The sequence below is a fragment of the Ovis aries genome, chromosome 1, assembly GCF_016772045.2.
Source record: "Ovis aries strain OAR_USU_Benz2616 breed Rambouillet chromosome 1, ARS-UI_Ramb_v3.0, whole genome shotgun sequence".
In the NCBI taxonomy this organism is placed as follows: Eukaryota; Metazoa; Chordata; class Mammalia; order Artiodactyla; family Bovidae; genus Ovis; species Ovis aries.
In genome coordinates this window covers 202,498,634-202,516,845 of record NC_056054.1, presented here as the reverse complement: position 1 = coordinate 202,516,845, position 18,212 = coordinate 202,498,634, and the positions used below count along the sequence as shown (strand labels likewise).

Sequence of the window (18,212 nt, the reverse complement as noted above, 5' to 3'; positions counted from 1 at the left end):
TTCAAGTTCAATTAAGAAAACAAAGCTAGCATCTGAAGTGATCAGCGGATAATTAGTTCCTTGTAAATAGAGGTGTATTTTCTTATTAGTTTCCATTAGTGTCTCCTCTAAAATATTAATTTGTAGTAACAGGCACCTTCAGAATATTTCTCCCTAAAAAAAATAAAATTAAAAAAAAAAGAATATTTCTCCCTGCCTCAGCTTTTGCCAGATTCCTTTTCAAGGAATGCCAAAACTGGCTTTCTAAATCTAATAATAGAATTCGTGATTATAGTAAGTCAAATGATACATTTATTTCACAAAGTGGTTGTTTTCAAAGAGAGTGTGAACATACCTTTCTAGTTTAGACCCTCATTTTCCTAGTGTTGGCTGGGATCCTCAGAGGCAAATTTGTGGAAGGCACCAGATTTGGTCGTGCCAAGAGAATATGTGCTTTATGGACTTCCCCTGTGGCTCAGCTGGTAAAGAATTCGCCTGCAATGCAGGAGACCTGGGTTCGATCCCTGGGTTGGGAGGATCCCCCGGAGAAGGGAAAGGCTACCCACTCCATATTCTGGCCTGAAGAATCCCATGGACTGTATAGCCCATGGGGTTGCAAAGAGTTGGACACGCCTGAGCAACTTTCACTTCACTTCAGTTCCCTTTCAAGAGGACATGTGTACGCTCTTCTGCCTGTACCTTTCCCTTGAGCTCCTTCTCTTACCAGCGTTGAAAATTCCTAGGCTTGAACAAATGAATGATGTGTGGCTTAAGAGGAAGAAAGGTGAAGAATGGGAAAGAAAACCTTTAGGAAGGATGAAAGATTAGAAATTGGAGCCTCTTGGTATATTTTTATATAATATATATTGAGTTTATATATAGGCAAATAATATGACCAATGAGGCTATAGCTAAAAAGTGGACTAACTTAAAATTCCCCTTCCCTAACCTGGGAGGGACTTCTTCCAGCCCCTCAAGAGGGATCCTTTCCTTAAGAAAACTCTCCTTATAAAGTTAAACATGTCATGCAACAATTTCTAATTGGAATCATATCCCCAAAGCAAGGAATAAAAATCTTGGGTACAGGTTTTGTAAAATGGATTTAGATGTGTGTTAAGGTTGAATTTTGATTCCCAAACAACACCCCTTATGGAAAGGGAAAGAAGTGTGAAAAGAAAAGAAGCTGTGTCAACTGGGATACTAAATGGAGTCTTTGGATTCATTTCCTTGTAGAAGAAACATCCCTGCAGAGGACATGGAGAGAACTTCAGTTGCTATAGTGATTCTATTATTGGTTGCCCTAGGAGGGCCAGGAGGATGTGAGAGTAAAACAAAGTACTATGGAGACCAATCATAATCCTTCCCAAGATGATAAGTTTCACAAGACAATGGGTGGAGAAACTCCCTTCTTTCCTTTATTTTACTTCACTGAGAGGATCATCATTATAGCATGGTATACCCTCATAAGTGGAAGGAAGAGCCTTTTACTTAACTAAATTTTAAGCTTAAATCACAGGGTTTGAGACATAGAATATTCTATGGATGAACATGGCTTTTTGGCCTCCTGAAGTGAACTAGGCTGTGAGTCTCAGGCCTGAGGGCTTTCTAGCAGGATGTCGTGGATAACTGAAAGTAGAAATGAGTCCTCAGAAGGCAAGTGTGAGAAGGTGGATTTTTTCCTCTTTTCTTTTGTTTCTTCCTTTTTACTCAGGGTCTTTTCCCCACCTTACCCTCTGACCCTCCCACCGGCATGTGCAGTTTTCAGCATTGTGGATAAGGACTGCTTTATTGGTGTCCAACTCTTTAGGCTGAAGATGCTTGAAGGTCTTTACCTCTACATGGGAAACAATAGTGAGACTGTGTCCCTGGCCCATTACACCAGGCTCTTGAGGCATTGTTCAGTGTTGTGTTTGCAGCCGTCTGTGCCATTGTGTTGCCTGGCCAGTGAATCACTCAGGAGTGTCTGGAAGATATCAAAGCGTGATTAGATGTTAGTACGTCTCTCTGGATACTGATTTCTGTACTTTCAGCTTCTTTTGAAGTTAGCAGAAACCATGCACAGAAGGGAAGTGCAAGTAAATAATGTGATATTCTCTTTTTCTTCTAATTTTTTAAGCAATCTTTTAAGAAAAGCCAACCTGCCTGTTTCTAATGGAATTGGGTGCCAAAGGGAAGAAAAGGTGGCAATTAGAAGTGATTATAAAGCTGTTATTTATAGCTACTAAGAAGCCTTGTCATAGTACAGGGCTGATGGAATGATTGCTTCTCATTTGTCAGTCAAGAAAGATGAAAAGTATATAGAATATCACTGTTTGATGATGTTTGTGTGACAAGCTAAACATAATTGAATAGGATGCTGAGTAGTTTCAAACAAATATTTGCTTTGTTGTTCTTAAGCGCATTACATTATGTCTGCCCTTACTCATCATTTCTCTGTAGTAAAAACTCAATTGTCTATTTGTAGTTGCCGTATACTTGTGCTCCACTGAGGTTTCCTGAAAGTCAAGTAACAGAAACTTGAAAAAAATTTTTTCTTTAAAAATCAAGACGAGCATCTTCTTTGGTGGGCCAGTGGTTAAGAATCTGACTGCTAATGCAGGGAACACGGGTTCAATCTCTGGTCAGGGAAGATCCGACATGTCATGGGGCAGCTAAGCCTGTGCACCGCAACTTCTGAGCCTGCGCTCTCTGCAACAAGAGAAGCCACACTGCAAGGACGCCCCCGCTCACAGCAGCTAGAGAGAGCCCAAATGCAGCAACGAAGAGCCAGTGCAGCCAAAAATGATCATTCTTTTAATCAAGATAAGAATTCTGGGGGGCTTAGAAAATGATAGGAAAGTAATAGAAATAGCTTTGTGGCATTTGACAGGCACATCAAGGCAGGGAAAATGAAAACTAATTATACTTCTTCATAACCTGCCATTGTTTTAAGACTTTCACAAGCCACTGCTTCTAAATTCTTTTACCACTTATGGCAGCCTAAGAGATAGGACATGAATTGGTAACTGGTTGAGGACTTTAGCTGGGAGTCTGGTAGGTAGAATAATGATATTCTTTTGGAGGAGGGCATACATATCATTAAGAGATAAGACACAGAGAATTGCTCATGGTAATTTTTTTTTATCGTATTTTCAGAACAAAACTGTGAAGTAAAGTTAATATGATTTTCCCACTTTTATAAGATAACAGTATTAATATAAGAATCCCCAGTATGCTTGTCTATACAGACTTTAACGAACTTTAAGAAAGGAGGCCGTGTAGTGTAGTGAGTGGAAAGCACATGACCTTTGAAGTTAGACAGACTGGATTGAAATCCGAGCTCTGTCATGTTTAGCTGTATGATCTAGTCAGTTTTCCTCTCTAAGCCTTAGCCTGTAGAAATGGAAAAAATAGTATCTATCGTGCAGTGATTTGGGGCAGATTAAATAAGGCAGTTAACTAACACGTAAGCATGCCTGACACACGGAAGATGTTCTTTTGTGTTGTTATGCTGCCTCCTACCCCTCGCTTCTGCACCTGTTTGTGCAAAGGCTTTATCAGCAAAGAATGTTCAGGTGAAGTTAAGAAATTTTTGTCAAGAACTTGCTGTGAACTTCCAAGCCATGTGGTAGGAAGAAAAGAACTTGAAGACTTTTTCCTTCTAGGAGCTGATAATCTGTAGAGGGAGAGAAAAATAGTATATAAAAAATTAATTGTAGCATAGGAAATTAGAGAAAAGAAAGATTTCTTAGACTGGAATAATCAGGAAAGTCTTCATAGAAGATGTAGGAATTAATGAAAATAGAGGCTGCATAGGTATATAATAGAATGTGTGACATTATTTTTATTCTAAACAGAAATGCTTTTCAGATACTTATAATACAGAACATTGATTCTTTTGGTATTCAGTCTAATTATCTTAAATTTGAGTATTTTAAAATTCAACAAATTTAATGGTAAAAATAGAAATATTTTACTTGAATTCTCTCTATACATTATATATAAAACTTCCATTTAATTTTTAAGGGAAGACACTTAAGTTATTCTTAATCTAAAAGAACAGTGTCCAGCCTACACAAGTCTCAGAGAAAGATGCTCTTTGTTTTGGAATGACAAAGTCCCACAGAAAAAGCACCGATACAGCATAGCATATAGATACCTGAGGGCTTCCCAGGTGGCTCAGCAGCAGAGAATCCACCTGCAGTGCAGGAGACACAAGTTCAGTCCCTGAATCAGGAATGCCCCTTGGAGAAGGAAGTGGCAACACTCCAGTGTCCTTGCCTGGGAAATCCCATGGACAGAGGAGCCTGGCAGGCTTCAGCCCATGGGGTTGCAAAAGAGTTGGACACAACTTAGCGACTAAACAACAATAGATATCTGAAGTGAACAAAACAAACTAAAATTGTCTATATGCTAACAAAGAAACACGTAGACTACAGGGATTTAAGTGGTAATTTAAGAATCGGGATATATATGCATTTTATAAATAATTTGGATAGAAAACCTGTCTTTATTAAATTTATTAAATATTTTTAAAGTATGAATATGTATACATGTATGTTTATGTGATCTGTGTGTTCATGTATATGTCTGTGTTTTCTTGAAAGGGGTGTTTGTACTCAGGCCCCATGTTACTGTATCATCATGGAATACTGTGCCCATGGACAACTCTATGAGGTTTTGCGAGCTGGCAGGAAAATCACACCTCGATTGCTAGTAGACTGGTCCACGGGAATTGCAAGTGGAATGAATTATTTGCACCTTCATAAAATTATTCATCGTGATCTCAAATCACCTAAGTGAGTTCTGGAGCTAACTTTTCAGTCATTTTCTTTTATTGAAATATGGAATTTTATCAATCATAATGAAGCTTTTAGACTATTTTCAGTTCAATTTAAATAAGCAGAGTGGATATCTCTATTTGCATATTTTGGAGAGGGTTATTAACCTCCTTACTTACCTATACGGCAGATATGTCCAGGCACCTGTGTGGTTTTCCCTTTTTGTTGCTTTGCAATTGTACAACTATGAAACAAATTACATTATTAACCAAAGAATTCACTTTCCATCATCTCAGATAATGAATGCCAGACTTTCCCACTGGAAGACTTGTTTTCCTAGTGTGTTTCCCCCAGAAAACCAATTTTCCAAAACTGAGTTTCAGAAATATATACAACAGAATAAAAATAGATTAAAAAATAAACCAGAGGCAAAGAGAAAGTGAAAACATTAACTAAAGCTTGTCCACAAAATGTATGCCATAAGTTTCTGTACAGTCACTACAAGTGGATTACGAATTTGGCTTTGAGCTTCCTAGAATCTAAGCAAAGAAGTAAACAAGTAAAATTCCACAGTGTCCATTAAACAATATAAATTGGTTATTTAAGAGAAGCAGAGCTGTTTCTAGTAATCTTTGTTTTCAGAATGATTCTTTGGTTCCCAATAACCCACTTTAAGAGGAATGCTTATTCAAGTTTCCCAAAGTGCATGAAGAAAAGAAAGAAACTGATTAAATAGTACATTTCAATGTGGCTCCTATTTTTATACATTATTTTCATTATTTTCCATCACATTTTGTTTAGAGAAGCAGAAAAGAATCTTTTCCTAAAACATTTTTGCATAGTGCTTTCATGATTTACAACTTTTAAAAATACTTAATCATATCTGCTTTAATTTTGGCAAAAGAATGTATGGAAGAGATGTAATAAGTATCATTATTTTATGTAAGATAATCTAGAGCTCAGAGCCTAAAGTCATGGAGGTAGTGCTTGAACCCAGAACTTAGATCCTTCCTTGTCCTGATAAGATGAGGGATCCACAGTGAGTCCTGCCCCTCCTCCATGGGAGATACAAAATCTGTCCTTGATTATCAATTGTAAAGCAGCTCTAGTTTATCACTGTTAATCTCAACGATGTTTATTACAGTCCTTAGCTCACTAAAAACCTCCTTGCTTTCCTTACACAAAAATGTTATTATAGTATTCATTCCTTCTGTTCACATTTTTAACACAATCTCTTGTTTCTGTCATCCACTGCATACATAGAAAGCACACAAGATACCTTGCCGAAGACCTGTTTGAATGGCCTCCTTCTTAATCAGCTTGTTCTCCTTAAGAATTACTCCCTCTTATATTAGGGGATTCTCTGGCTCGTCAGTGGTTAGGACTCAGCACTTTCACTGCTGTGGCCCAGGTTCAAGCTGTGTGGATTGCCCCCGACCCCAAAACAAAACACTTACTGTTCAGACTATTTCTCTATATCATTAAGCCTCTGAACCCCTAACTCCTTAACACTCTAATGTTCTAAACAGGCTATTTCAAGTGAATTCAGTGAATTCAGGCAGTGTCTGAGAGTGCTAGCACTCTGGACTTGACTGGCACTGGATTATACTCTGAGGCTAGCAAAAGCAGTTTGCCCCAGGCCACATCCCAGATCACTATTATAACAAGTAAAATGTGTAACAAATTATATAAGTAAGAAATTATAACAAGTAAAATATCCTATGCATGACTTATGTAGAATCTGTGCGTAAATTTATTCCTGCTTTTCCTTAGCAACATTAACAGAATCCCAGCATACTTACTTGCCTTTTAGATTAATGAATCCTGTGTGTCATGGTTCCATGCATGATTTTAGTTGGCCATTATTTAAACAGTGTTTTAAAAGAAGTGTTTTTCCCAGTGGATTGTCTGAGACTGGCAAGGATGAGAATCAATGTTGATTGAGATGGGTGCTTTACATTGCTTATCTCATTTAATTCAAATGAAAATTTTATGAGATCATTAATTACAGACTCCTAATGCCTTATCCAAAACTCCTGAAGTCAGATGATTTCAGAAGGTAGCATAGGGCATTACATTACACCCCCAGCAAAGTCTGGGGCAACACCCTATAATCATACGCATTCATAAATCCATGGCAAAGCCTTTGATAGTCACACAAAATGGGATAAGTAAATTGAGTTTGTTTTATACATATGAGAAAATATTTATAAACCATTTCCAGAGATGTTTGAATTGTGAATAAGATACTGTGACCTGAATTGTCTCCATCTTACAGATGAGAAAACTGGCTTAGAAGAATTAAGTAATTGGCAAAGGTCACACAGTTAGCAAGTGGTAGAGGAAGGATAAAACCAGGTGTAGCAAGCCCAGTATGCTGCGCTGCTCACAAGCGTAAATGATGCTGCTCCTGGTGGGTAGCTAAGGCCGCAGTAGTACTGGAACTGGAGAGCTGAGTTCTGCAACGTAGGAGGCAGCGAACAAAATCTTCAGTTGCCAGTTAGTCATGATTTTCATTAGTACTAACGCTCTGAATCCTTTCTTTATTTCTTTTTAAAGTGTTTTAGTGACTCACACAGATGCAGTAAAAATTTCAGATTTTGGTACATCTAAGGAACTCAGTGATAAGAGTACCAAGATGTCCTTCGCTGGCACTGTCGCCTGGATGGCACCAGAAGTGATACGGAATGAACCTGTCTCTGAAAAGGTCGATATATGGTGAGTGGTGCCATCTGTCCCAACCAAAAAGCCTGTTCCCACTTTCACCCTATTAGCGCTTCCTCTTTCAACACTTCTTCTCACCCAAAATGCTCTTTAGTATTACTCAGTTCTAGTTGATCTCAGTCTCGTGTAACCCAAGGTACACTTGGTAAGAAGGATTGGGAGAGGAGGAATTGGGGTGAGTATCCACTCAGTGAATCATCAGTTTTGGGGGTTCATCAAGAGAAAATGCTGAACTTTCTGGAAAACTAACCAATACAGTATTGTAAAGCAAAATAAGTAAAAATAAAAATTAAAAAAATTCAAATAAATAAAAATAAAACCAGCTTGAACATCAAAAAATAAATAAATAAAAGTTTACTTCAAATAGCCATTTAGTATAAAAGTCTTTCTGAAATATATTACATAATTCTTTCCTTCTTGAATAAAACATGGTAAACGAAGTTTACTTATTCTCAGACCATCATCAGGTGCATTAGTGATGTACTTTGCTGCAATACAGTTACATGCTTTGAGGTATACGGGACTATTTGCCCTTTTATTAAACAGTCCTGATAGACTATGCTTTTTGCAGGGGGGGAACAGGAAGAGGTATTCATCTTTATTTTCTTTTCCTCTGAAGTTCCAAATCTCTGCTATTAACAGTATATTTTCCTGTAGTTGCTTTTCTTCCATTCTTAAAATTGGCGGCTAGTAACTTTTAGACTTAAAACCAAAATAATAGCCTATATTAAAACTGGCTATAATTTTAAAGTAAATAAGATAAAGTAGAAATGTGAGATCATTTGTAATTTGGGTAATTATTACCAAAGTGTCCTCATTAGGGATTTCATCAATTTATGTTCCCAACAGAAATGTATAAGAGAGTTTTTTCAGGCTCACCAACAAAATGTGTTCCACTTTGGGATCTTCTGCCAACCATATAGGTAAAAACAAATGGTGTCCTAGGTGCAGTTTTAATTTGCATATCTCTTCTTATAATTAAGGTTGTACTTTTTTCATATATTTACACACCCATTTGTAATTTCTTATTTACACACTAATCCTTTACTAAGTTTTCTGATATTTTATTCTTATCAACTTATAGGAGTATTTTATATATTAAGGAAATTATCCTTCTGTGTATATGAATTACAGATACTTTTCACTTTTGTTGTTTTGCTTATGTTAGAGGGTTTCTCCGTGTCAAGATTTTCTTTTAAGCAGTTTATCAGTCTCTCCTGTTTTGACTTCTGGATTTCTTAATTAGAAAAGCTTTCACTACTCTTAAGATTTTTTTTTTCCATATGTTCTTTGAGAATTTTTAGGATTTCATTTCTCACATTTAAATCTTTGATGCATTTGGAATTTATCTTAGTGTAAGATAAAGTATAATTTTTTCCCCAGTTGTCCCAATAGTATTTATTGAATAACCAATTTTTCCCTACTGGTTTAAGATGTAACTTCCGTCATATACTCAATTCATATATGTATTTGGTCTAGATGTATTTCTAGACTTCTATTCCTTTCCATTAGCCTAGCTGATTATTCATCACCACTGTTAATTTCTGAAGCTTTGTAGTATGTTTTAATATCTGATATTTGTTACCCTTCATTAATTTTCTTTTTCAGAGTTTTCCTGGCTGTTTCTATTTTTTCTATAGCAATATTAGAGTTTATGTGTTTGATTGAAAATTACTAAATGGCTAAAATACAAATCAGTCTTTCTGAAATATCTTCTGTGCTTGTTCCCGGGGCTACTATAGGTCTTTTGGAGTGGTGCTTTGGGAGCTGCTAACAGGGGAGATTCCGTACAAAGATGTAGACTCTTCAGCCATTATTTGGGGGGTTGGAAGCAATAGCCTACACCTTCCAGTTCCTTCCACTTGCCCTGATGGATTCAAAATCCTTATGAAGCAGACATGGTAAGAAATATGTTTCTCCCAATATTCTCTTCTACCTTCTTCCTCAAAACCATATTTAAAACTTCTCTAAACAGCAGGGACGTCTCCAACGTGTATTTGGAATGAATAACCTTACTTTGTGTAAAGTCTAGGAGCCTTGGAATTTGAGAACTTTGGATTCACATACTAGTTCTACCCTTTTCTATCTGTGTAATTTGAGGCATGTCATCCAAGTGGCAGTTTTCTCACTTGTGAAATGGGGGTAGTATGATTAATTAAAAATTATAAATAAAGAATTTGGTCTGATATCTTGAAGCAGTAGGCCTTAGTAAATGATAGCTATCACCACTTTGCCAGTTCTCAGGGATCATTATTATCAAACAGATTCTAGAGATTTCTAGTTCATCGTTAGAGGCGTCTCATAATTATATTTTCCTGTTGTTCTTCAGTACATCAAAACTACCTGAGATATAGCCACACATGGAGTCAGAAATGTTTTTGTTTTTGTTTTTGTTTTTTTGTAAAGTAGAATAAAATCTTTATCCTCCTGGATACAACTTCTGAAATGCACAAGCTTTTTTTTTTTTTAACTTTTAGGCAGAGTAAACCTCGCAACCGACCTTCTTTTCGGCAGACACTCATGCATTTGGACATCGCGTCTGCAGATGTACTTGCCACCCCACAAGAAACTTACTTCAAGTCTCAGGTAAGTCTGGAAACTCTTCCAGGTTCTGCTAAACAGACAGGGAACTCTCAATGAAAAGGAGTCTCTCCTAGAAGAGGGCATTCTGATTCTTAGAACAGTTACGTAGCTCGACTCATGGTGAAACAGTAATGATGACTATTATAAACGTCACACATACAACTTTGGCGTTTTTTTAACACTTTGGAGTTTTGGAGGGTTTTTAAGCACTTAACATATATGAATTCTCTTATTTGAAAATACCTTGTAGTAAAATATCATCTTCATAGTGGGTTCTGGTGAAATTGTTGGAGAAAAAAGAGGAAAAGAAGATATGAAAAGTGTAGTGTACCTACATTTGAATTAAAACTATTGTTAACCTTCATGAAAGTATTGCTTTCCTTAAAGTTAGAAAAGCTGAAGTAAAGAGGAGGAAAGTTGAAGCCCAGAGAGAGCCTGTGACAGAATTAGGCCCAAGAGAACCTTTTCTCTACCTTTTCACCTAGTAGCTCCAAATCAAATATAATTTAATGTATCTGTTAGCCTTTACTACAAAACATACAGCATGGTGTTTTAATATTCATAAATTCTACCACCTTTTTCTCCCAATGTAAAAGTTTACCTCTCCATAAATAGTTAAAAATACCCTTCTAGTTCCTAGAATTTTTCAGTTATTTACAGGCTGATTTGCTTGAGTCTGAAATTCAGACCATCTCTGGCTAATGATAATGAAGTATTTGTGAACTAATGAGGGAGGTACTGGGAAAAGTAACAGATTTTGAGCATAAATCCCTGTCCTGTGGCCTTGGATAAGTCATTAAACTTCCGTAAACCTCAGCTAACTCATCTAAACAGTGAAGATGACCATGTTTTCCCTTCCTTGTGGAGTTTTGGTGAGGATCAGATAAGATAATGAACATGCAAGTGCACTGGAGGCTGTAGAGAGCTGTTTGATTGCAAGATGTTATTATTCATCTCCCGCAAAGCTATAAAGATTAAGCCTTCTTTGAGGTTGTATGTTCTGGGTACTTTTTCTGATGAACTCCTGAGATGGATAAGAATGGCAACTAGGGAGCTCCTATTAATTGTGTTTTGACAAATCATCCTCCCACAATGGGCAAGAACTAGTTTTTTAGCGCATAGTTTTGCTTATTGATAGCCCTCTTGTACCTGAGGCCTTGCCTCCTGCCTGCTGCCAGAATTCTCTCCACAGCAGTCGTCAACCAATAGTTGTTTAGCTGCTGGTCGCCACCTTCCCCCCAAACTATCAGTCAAGGGTGCTGCCAAGAACCCAGCTGATGTCTTCCTGAGAGAACATGCTTCACCTGTTTCTCATCAATAGCACTTGTATAAAGAAGCAGCATATAGAGAACAGATGAGCAAAGCAACCAATTTCAGTACAATATTAGATTCTGCCAAAGCTATTGCTTCATTCCTGGACAATAAACCATTTCTCCAAGTAGACAATTATTGCTCCTGGTGTTCAATTACGTTTGATAGAAGTCTTTAGAAAACATTTTAGCCTGGTCGTAGATCCCAGCTGCTAGGTGCATCTTGTGCCCTGCTTCTGAGCTCTTCTACAACCCTGTCTTTGCACCGTTTTGAGTGCCACCGTTGTTGCTGTTGTTCAGTCACTAAGTCGTGTCCAACTCTTTGTGACCCCATGGACTGCAGCGCACCAGGCTTCCCTGTCCTTCACTATCTCCCAGAGTTTGCTCAAATTTATGTCCAGTGATGCTATCTAACCATTTCATCCTCTGCCACCCTCTTCTTTGCCTTCTTTCCCAGCAGGGTCTTATCTAATAGGTTGACTCTTCACATCAGGTGGCCAGAGTATTGGAGCTGCAGCATCAATCCTTCCAATAAATATTCAGGCTTGACTTTCTTTAGGCTTGAGTGGTTTGACCTCCTTGCTACCCAAGGGACTCTCAAGAGTCTTCACAGCTCCACAGTTCGAAGGCATCAATTCTTCGGCGCTCCGCCTCCTTTATGATGCAACTCTCACATCCATACATGACTGCTGGAAAAACCATAGCTTTGACTATATGGACCTTTGTTGGCAAAGTGATACCTCTGCTTTTTAATATACTGCCTAGGTTTGTCATAGTTTTTCTTCCAAGGAGCAAGTGTAATTTCGTGACTACCCAGTGCCACTGTGACCACCCAGAAACTCCAGGGCTGGGAGTTGCAGAGACAGATAGCTCATTAGAGGGATAGACTGTTCTGCCTTAAGAGTAATTTAATCATGAGCAAGTAAGTCCTAGAGACAAGCTTGTGCTCACTGGGGGAGGTAGTAAGGAGGACTCATGCACTAATCAAGAGTTAAGACCTTTCTGACTCAGAATCTAAGATTTCCTACTACTTATAGCCCCTCAACAGAGAAGGCAATGGCACCCCACTCCAGTACTCTTGCCTGGAAGATCCCATGGACAGAGGAGCCTGGTAGGCTGCAGTCCATGGGGTCGCCAAGAGTCAGACATGACTGAGCGACTTCACTTTCACTTTTCACTTTCATGCATTGGAGAAGGAAATGGCAACCCACTCCAGTGTTCTTGCCTGGAAAATCCCAGGGACGGGGGAGCCTGGTGGGAGGCCATCTATGGGGTTGCACAAAGTTGGACACGACTGAAGTGACTTAGCAGCAGCAGCAGCATAGCCCCTCAACATCCTGCTTCTTCATTTCTCATAGCTAAGCTTCTTTTTTTCATTACTTTATAAAAATCATGGTAAAAGATATTATAAAATTTGCTATTTTAACAATTTTTAAACGTACAATTCAGTGGCAGAAATCACATTCCAGGGTTATAAAACTATCACCATTATCTATTTTCAAAATTTCTCATTACCTCATTAAGCACTAACTTCTCATTCTCTGCTCCCCACAGAAATCTCTGTTCTGCTTTCTCTCTCTATGAATTTGCCTACTCTAGATATTTCACTGAAGTAGGATGATACAATAGTTGTCTTTCTTTGTCTGGTTTGTTTCATTTAGCATGTCTTCAAGGCTCATCTATGTTGTTCAGTTCATTTCAGTCACTCAGTCGTGTCCGACTCTTTGCGACCCCGTGAATCGTAGCACGCCAGGCCTCCCTGTCCATCACCAACTCCCGGAGTTCACTCAGACTCATGTGCATCGAGTCGGTGATGCCATCCAGCCATCTCATCCTCGGTCGTCCCCTTCTCCTGCCCCCAGTCCCTCCCAGCATCAGGGTCTTTTCCAATGAGTCAGCTCGTCACATGAGGCAGCCAAAGTATTGGAGTTTCAGCCTCAGCATCAGTCCTTCCAATGAACACCCAGGACTGATCTCCTTTAGAATGGACTGGTTGGATCTCCTTGCAGTCCAAGGGACTCTCAAGTGTCTTCTCCAGCACCACAGTTCAAAAGCATCAATTCTTTGGTGCTCAGCTTTCTTCATAGTCCAACTCGCACATCCATACATGACCACTGGAAAAACCATAGCCTTGACTAGATGGACCTTTGTTGGCAAAGTAATGTCTCTGCTTTTGAATATGCTGTCTAGGCTGGTCATAACTTTGCTTCCAAGGAGTAAGCGTCTTTTAATTTCATGGCTGCAGTCACCATCTGCAGTGATTCTGGAGCCCCCCAAAATAAAGTCTGACACTGTTTCCACTGTTTCCCCATCTATTTCCCATGAAGTGATGGGACCAGATGCCATGATCTTCGTTTTCTGAATGTTGAGCTTTAATGTTGTAGTGTGTCACAAATTCATTCCTTTTATGACTGAATAGTATTCTATTGTATAGATATCATCTGTCTTATTCATCCATTCATATATTAATTCAGCTTCATTTTGACACCTCTGTTACGAGAGAGAGGAGGAGCAACGTATGGGTGCAAGGGCTTCAGTGAACTGGTTAAATATCTGAGAAGACAAAAACGTGCTAAATGTTACAGCCTTCCCCAGGCCTTACCTGGGCTGTGAAGAGGATTCCATTCACTATAATAACCCTGATTTCACTGTATTTTTCCCTTACCTGCTTACTGGACTTACGTACCTTGTGAAACACTCCCTGCTCCCTCCTCCACTCTACATGTAATTTGGGGGAATCCCCAGTAAAGAGTAGGGATCTCAGATAGCCTCATATTAATGTCTGCCCGCCTTTCCTTGTGGCCTCCCTGGTGGCTCAGACTGTAAAGAGTCTGCCTGCTATGCAGGAGACCTGGGTTCAACCCCTGGGTCGGGAAGATTCTCTGGAGGAAGAAATGGAAACCCACTCCAGTATTCTTGCCTGGAGAATCCCATCGACAGAGGAGCCTGGTGGGCTACAGTCCATGGGATCACAAAGAGTCAGACACGACTGAGCGACTAACACACACGTACTTTCCACTGACTCTGGCTAGAACAGCAGTCTTCCACCTAGCATCTGCTGAGTGTTACTTTATTGGTTAGTACTGTTTTCTGCTGAGAGACTGTAGTCCCCAGCTGGCATCTATGGGATGCTGCCTTATCCTTAAGGAACTGCCGTCACCCACCAGGAGCTGCTATTTTTTTGCAGTAACTAAAAAGCTGTGGGCTTCTCCAGATTCCAAACTTGCACATTGTGCTTATGCAATGAACTGGTCCTTTCCCTGTTGAGTTACATTTTGTTACAGGTCACATAATAGTGCTAGCTATGGCCCAAGGTTTTGTTGGTATTTTAGTGAAACAGTAGGAAATGCCTCTCCACTCCTATTTTGAGGACTGTTATAGATCAGAGTCACACAGGACTCCTCCCCCCTCATGTTTTCTCTCAGAGACTCCTTAATCTCTGTGCAAACTGACTTCAGCCTGCCCACCTCCATTTCTTAGATATGGCCAGACATCTCTAAATTGCAGATTCAGTGCAAATTGGAACTCCTGTTACATAAAGATTCTAAGTATATGTGATGGAACTCCAAAATTAACATCTACCTGTAACACAGTACCTTTGAGGAAAACACATTATTGTATTAGTCAGTACTTGGTATTTTCCCACAAAGGGAATTTCTTTTGAGGAAATCTACTTTAACAAGTTTCAGTCTTGAGAGGGTTGTCTTTTCAGTTTCACATTCCATGAGCCAGATGTCAGGAGGTTCATTTCCTCTGCTGCTGCTGCTGCTAAGTTGCTCCAGTCGTGTCTGACTCTGTGCGACCCCATAGACTGCAGCTCACCAGGCTCCCCCGTCCCTGGGATTCTCCAGGCAAGAACACTGGAGTGGGTTGCCATTTCCTTCTCCAATGCATGAAAAGTGAAAGTGAAGTCGCTCAGTCATGTCTGACTCTTAGCGACCCCATGAACTGCAGCCTACCAGGCTCCTCTGTCCATGGATTTTCCAGGCAAGAGTACTGGAGTGGGTTGCCATTGCCTTCTCCATTAGAATTTTAAAAATCTAATCTGCGATATCTGATCCCTCACCACTAGAGAGAGATATTCTTGGTCCCTGTTAAAGTGTCAGGATCCACTGACATGATCTTCACAAAAGAGGATGCTTTAAGACCCACCCTTGGCCCCCTCCCTTATCCATTTTAGGTCCAGCCACCCTTGATCATGTCAGTCTTTGGCATCTTAAAACTCAAATACTCTTGCTCTTTGTGACTTTAATCTGATGGCTGAGAGAACAGCATTACCTGGACTCAACCAAACCTGTGTTTACTGCTTGGATACCACCACGACTTAGCAACCAAACCACCACATCACCATTGTCAAAGACTGCTGCCAAACAATGGGCAGACATTCTAGATCTTGGCTTTTTGATGACATTGCTTGGCAGATTTGATGCCAGAAAATCAACTGACAGAAGTCGCTTCCCAATGGTCAGTCAATATGTGTGTATATATGTATATATATGAAGATCTAACATATTATAAACAGATAAGCAGAATGAACACTTTCTAAATCATTGTAATATAATTTCTTCTATAAAAATAAATGAGAAACAGCAAATCTGGGGAGAAAGCTTTTCTAATTTCACAATTACTTGAGTATAACTTCTTCCAGGGTCTAGAGAGATCATTTTTATGAATCTTAAAAGGATAGAAGAGCTGTGGAAAACAATGCAGTTAGAAACATTTCGTTACGTATTTAGCTCTCACTGGAAATTATTTTAGATTATCTCATTAGCTTCTTAGGATAGTAGTGCATACATAATGAGGAAGGTTCTCCTTTAGCTGTTTCTCTAGAAATGGTCTATAGACTGTATTTCTGCAGAGATTTTCCTGCCTCCTAAAATTTAGATGAAATTAGTCTGAAACACCATGCCTTATGGAAAAGTCCAGTGTCCTTTTTAATACTTTGGTGAACTTCTGGGAGATTTATAATTACATGGACACTTTGGCTCTGCTTTTTAGACCCCCATCCCTGCCATCTTTTGGTGGTTCCTTTATCTTTGTCCTGTCATTGACCCAAAGATGCAGTTCAGTACCTTTCTTTATTTTTTTTTTTTTAAAAGCAAAACCAAATAAATATACTCATCCAAAGTCAAGGTGAATGTCAGAGGCTTTACTAAAGATTTAGGAAATTGGAAGAGGCTTATACTTTGAACAACTAAAATCACATATTAGATACCCATCCCTCTCCTAAATTTGTTTCCAGACTACTAAATTCTTTGACCATGCTCTTTCTCCCCCTCCCTCCTTCCCTCTTTTCTTTCTCACTCCCAAATTCCTAGATGCATGCGTGCATGCTCAGTCACTTAAGTCGTGTCCAATTCTTTGCAGCCCCATGGACTGTAGCCCTCCAGACTCCTCTGTCCGTGGGATTCTCCAGGCAAGAATACTGGAGTGAGTTGCCATGCCCTCCTCCAGGAGATTTTCCCAACCCAGGGATCGAACCCACATCTCTTAACATCTCCTACATTAGCAGGCGGGTTCTTTACTACTAGCGCCACCTGAGAAGCCCACAGATTCCTGTATAAGTCTCCATATTTTTATCCCCTTCTCCTGTTGTTCATGCCTCTTGGATCTTCTATACTAAATATTTTCTCAAGATATTTTTGTAAACAAAGCCCAGGAAGAATTCTGGTCCAATGTAAAAATGGTCGTATTCTGACTGACACATGCTTGTACCATATGGTTATCAGAGCTGTTCTTTCTAGCCAGGCTCTCTCCACCAGAATCTTGACTTAAAACTGAGCTGCTTGATGACATGATCCTCTACATAGAAAACCCTAAAGACTCCACCAGAAAATTACTAGAGCTAATCAATGAATATAATAAGGTTGCAGGATATAAAATCAACACTCAGAAATCCCTTGCATTCCTATACACTAATAATGAGAAAGTAGAAAAAGAAATTAAGGAAACAATTCCATTCACCATTGCAACGAAAAGAATGAAATACTTAGGAATATATCTACCTAAAGAAACTAAAGACCTATATATAGAAAACTATAAAACACTGATGAAAGAAATCAAAGAGGACACTTATAGATGGAGAAATATACTATGTTCATGGATCAGAAGAATCAATATAGTGAAAATGAGTATACTACCCAAAGCAATTTACAAATTCAATGCAATCCCTATCAAGCTACCAGCCATATTTTTCACAGAACTAGAACAAATAATTTCAAGATTTGTATGGAAATACAAAAACCTCGAATAGCCAAAAGCAATCTTGAGAAAGAAGAATGGAGCTGGAGGAATCAACTTGCCTGACTTCAGGCTCTACTACAAAGCCACAGTCATCAAGACGGTATGGTACTGGCACAAAGACAGAAATATAGACCAATGGAACAAAATAGAAAGCCCAGAGATAAATCCACACACATATGGACACCTTATCTTTGACAAAGGAGGCAAGAATATACAATGGAGTAAAGACAATCTCTTTAACAAGTGGTGCTGGGAAAACTGGTCAACCACTTGTAAAAGAATGAAACTAGATCACTTTCTAACACCGCACACAAAAATAAACTCAAAATGGATTAAAGATCTAAATGTAAGACCAGAAGCTATAAAACTCCTAGAGGAGAACATAGGCAAAACACTCTCCGACATAAATCACAGCAGGATCCTCTATGATCCACCTCCCAGAATTCTGGAAATAAAAGCAAAAATAAACAAATGGGATCTAATTAAAATTAAAAGCTTCTGCACAACAAAGGAAACTATAAGCAAGGTGAAAAGACAGCCTTCGGAATGGGAGAAAATAATAGCAAATGAAGCAACTGACAAATAACTAATCTCAAAAATATACAAGCAACTTA

The 18,212-nt window shown here is 38.9% G+C and overlaps 1 protein-coding gene across 5 annotated transcripts in view; it reads left to right on the top strand.

Annotated features, from left to right (window-relative positions):
• The window catches only part of MAP3K13 (mitogen-activated protein kinase kinase kinase 13), a 158,098-nt gene that overhangs the window by 123,146 nt on the left and 16,740 nt on the right, over positions 1 to 18,212 (top strand). For all 5 annotated transcript variants that reach the window (XM_004003078.6, XM_060419588.1, XM_027957536.3 and 2 more), the window contains 4 exons: positions 4,565 to 4,756; positions 7,298 to 7,456; positions 9,205 to 9,363; positions 9,940 to 10,048. In XM_004003078.6, coding sequence (XP_004003127.1) covers positions 4,565 to 4,756; positions 7,298 to 7,456; positions 9,205 to 9,363; positions 9,940 to 10,048 — 619 coding nt within the window. The remainder of the gene's footprint in view (positions 1 to 4,564; positions 4,757 to 7,297; positions 7,457 to 9,204; positions 9,364 to 9,939; positions 10,049 to 18,212) is intronic.